This window comes from Aplysia californica, unplaced genomic scaffold (genome assembly GCF_000002075.1).
Source record: "Aplysia californica isolate F4 #8 unplaced genomic scaffold, AplCal3.0 scaffold00254, whole genome shotgun sequence".
In the NCBI taxonomy this organism is placed as follows: domain Eukaryota; kingdom Metazoa; phylum Mollusca; class Gastropoda; order Aplysiida; family Aplysiidae; genus Aplysia; species Aplysia californica.
Genome location: NW_004797524.1, coordinates 240,176 through 243,794, shown reverse-complemented (window position 1 = coordinate 243,794; position 3,619 = coordinate 240,176). Strand labels below are relative to the sequence as shown.

At 41.6% G+C, this 3,619-nt stretch overlaps 1 protein-coding gene across 1 annotated transcript in view; it reads left to right on the top strand.

Moving 5' to 3' along the window:
• The window catches only part of LOC118477165, a 21,672-nt gene that overhangs the window by 1,077 nt on the left and 16,976 nt on the right, over nt 1-3,619 (top strand). Inside the window, exons 2-3 of the mRNA XM_035970339.1 lie at nt 270-1,687; nt 2,299-2,501. Coding sequence (XP_035826232.1) covers nt 1,578-1,687; nt 2,299-2,501 — 313 coding nt within the window. The 5' untranslated portion in view covers nt 270-1,577. The remainder of the gene's footprint in view (nt 1-269; nt 1,688-2,298; nt 2,502-3,619) is intronic.

Here is a 3,619-nt window from a genome sequence, read left to right as displayed (position 1 = left end):
ATGTGTGTGTGTGTGTGTGTGTGTGTGTGTGTGTTTGTGTGTGCTTATAAATATGATTTTTGTTTGAAAAGCATTTCTTAAAAATCGAGGCTCAGCAAATTGAAACCAATTCATACTAAACAGAACTATTTTAACAAATTATTATTATAAGTGAACTATGAACTCTATGAAAATCCCGATGGTTTTGTTTGGCAATGTTGCCTTGAGGATCAGTGTATATATGAAGTGTATCAAATGATTCGTCCGAAAACAGTCCAATTTGTATGCAGGGCCTGACGGTGACAGGCTGGGACTGTGTCAAAGGTGAGAGCGGCAACTGTCCGGCCTTGACTCCGGGGACGTCCACTCAAGTGCTCAACCTGAATTCCTGGAGCCTCACCACGTACAGGTGGGTTCTTATGTTAGAGCAGAGGGTTACAAAGTTACAGTTGGGTTGTTATGTTGGGGCAGGGGGTTACAAAGTTACAGGTGGGTTGTTATGACAGTTAGAGCAGAAGTTTCAGAGTTACGAGTGGGTTGTTATGTTAGAGCACGGGTTACAAAGTTAAAGGTGGGTTGTAATGTTAGGGCAGGGGTTACAGAGTTACATCTCGTAAAGGCGAGTTGTTATGTTAGAGTAGGGGATTACAATTTTTAAGTAGGTTACACAGGTGCAGGTAGGTTGTTATATTAGTGTAGGGGATACAAAATGTTCTCCAAAGCTGACTGGATAACTGAGTGAATGCCAAATGTTGGGTTGGATAATTGGCAGAATTCCAATTATTGCCCAGGTGAATGCGAGAGTACCGTTTGTCGGAGGGACAAATATTGTATTAAATGAAATGAAAGACTCGTCACATTAGTGCCGACAAAGACTTTGGCCACAATTAATTAAGTCTATAAACAAGCACGATTAATTTGCACTTTTTGCTTTGTATGATTTAATTAATTTGGAGACCTAGTCCTGAGCATACTACAAACGCATCTTCTTGTTGGATTTTCTTTTGCCACATGGGGGTATGACTGCCATGAGCAAGAGTGAAAGTTTTGGGTGTTGTTTGAATCTGGGTATTTCTCTACAAACTTTGTAATTGTAGGCGTTTTCCGGCCCCATCAGCAAAATCTAGATCATTGTGCAGGCCGGCTTCGACCTTACCTGATAGGGTCGACCCGAACTGAGAGCGATACAACGTCCTAATAGACCGCCGGAGATACACGATAATAATATGAAACCTCCCAAATTCGGGGATCGGACTCCTATCTTCTGTGTTTGATGGCTTAGGGCCTAAGCGCTCCACCACAGACGCCTGTGGGTATTCTTCCGGGTATGGATAATGTTTTGGATGTATCCGTTCTAGGGAAATATATGCCTTCTTTTGGGGGTGTGGGAGTATTGGTTTTTTAAAATTCTTTGTGAGATATAAATTTTGGTTGGGATATTATCGTTCAGCGAGAGGTCAACATTCTGGGAGCAAACTTTAGAGAGATAATAATTTTGAGGCACTTTTGTCAGCGGATATTCTCAGAGATGAATGCATGTTTTAGTGTGACATATCAAGGAATTTGAAAGGATCTGCGAGAAGGTTTAGTATTTTACAATGCTACCCCAACACAGGATCACCGCAAACCTGAAAAAAGGAACAAGAACTGTCAGCGCTCAAATCCTACTCGATGTCGTCTCAGGGAATCCGCCTCAGGTCGCCATCATGTAAGTTTTTCTTGTTATTTTTACTAGTAAGGAAGATGCATTCTTCACACCTATGAATGTGAATTTAAAATATAAGAAATCTACAATTAGAGTGTCTGTAAAGAATACTTTCATTACTTAGTAACATGGACCTCGGAAAAGGTTGCAAATTTACATCAGAGTGAGTAAATTTTCGTAATCCATTTATGGGATATCCAAGTGTGCTTCATGATAATATGTGTAATAATCTATAAAAGAAAAAAAAATCACGACCTAGCTACACGAGCCTTGTTTGTGGCTTTTCCAACATGCGAAAAGGCTCTTAAAATAACAAAGCATGTCTGGTGTAAAATGCTTCAATTCGAAATTTCCTTCAGGGATCTATTTGCGCGTAAGAAAATCAAAACAAAACAAACAACCCCCACCCCCAACAATGGATAAATAAAGAAATAAGATAATAAACAAACAACCACAAACAAAAATATCATATGGCTCATTAGTAAGCGATATCGTATGCCTTCCCCACACACAAATGAAACAAACAACAAACAAACAAACAAACAAACAAAACAAAACCAAACAAAAAAAAACCTTACCCGTAATTAATTTCCTTCTTTTCTTCCTCATGATAGCCCATCAAGCGGCAGCGTGTACTACCAAATGTCAAACGGCTACAAAGTTCTGAAATCCTCGCGACTGGGTCTGGACTGCGTTTGCATGGACTGCTCAGCCAGTGACGTCATTACCTACCAATGGAAAGTCATGATGGCAGACTACCGGTGGCCGGACAACTGGAGGCCCCTGGAACAGGTTGACGTGCTTGACCGGGTGCTCGGTGAGTTCTACAAGTTCTACATTCACCCGACGTGCCAATATCACACCAAAGTGTGTTTCTCCAGATCAAGTCACCTGCATAGAATATTCCTTTCTCTCTCTCTCTCTCTCTCTCTCTCTCTCTCTCTCTCTCTCTCTCTCTCTCTCTCTCTCTCTCTCTCTCCACTCCTGGGTTGCTACCCACTAAACTAAAGCAGTATATCGCTTTCCCGAAACAGCGCAAGAAAGGAAACAACTGGCTTAATCACTGCGATGTAGATTGTAAACAAACACGTTTTAACCTTTTCCGTTAATTCGTTTTTCACAGCAAAGTTTAATGTACACTGAAAATTTACACCAGAATAATAACATTAGAACCTACTCTGTCTCTCTTACCTGCCACAATTGTTAACCGATAGCTTACAGGAACGCAAACTGCCAAAATTCCTCGCAAAATAGTTCGTATCCGAACACTAACAGACACAAAGCTACAGCTGTTGAGGACGGGATAAAAGAAAAGTTTGCCGAGAGAATTATCCGTGCTTCGTGCCCCTGTGCAGTAGATCTGTATTTTAGCACAGCTTCGACGTTCTAAAGTGGACAAGGATTGAGCGTGTTTGTTCGGAGAACACATCCCCACAGAGCCACAAGCGCACTGTCAACACAAACTTGAAACAATACAGGATATCTCTCGTGTTAGCAAACGATAACTTCCTCTCCCCTCCCACGCTTTAACGTGTTAGATAAGGCACAACGGGAGATTCGAGTAGAGTCTAGATTAAATTCGTTTAAAAATATGAATAAATTACAAGTCAAGCACATTTAAACAATAGAATACCCACATTCATGAGACGGTTATGCAAGTTTTCGTTTCCCTCTGAAAGTAATTCCAATATCCAAGTAGGGAGCAAGCGCTCCAGAATTCATCACAAAGAACATTTCACTGCAGTTGGTTTCCCACGACGGAAATCGTCCACACGTTTACAGTAGCTGTTAAAAGCTAGCAAGTGCATGCTCGCTCCCTCCTTCCGTGTCTTCCCATTTTCAGGGAGGATGAAGGCGCGCAGGGGTGGGGTGGGGGAGGGGCTTTTTCCCCTTATACCTTCTTTTCTGTTTTCTCGCACAAGGCACGGGCCTTAA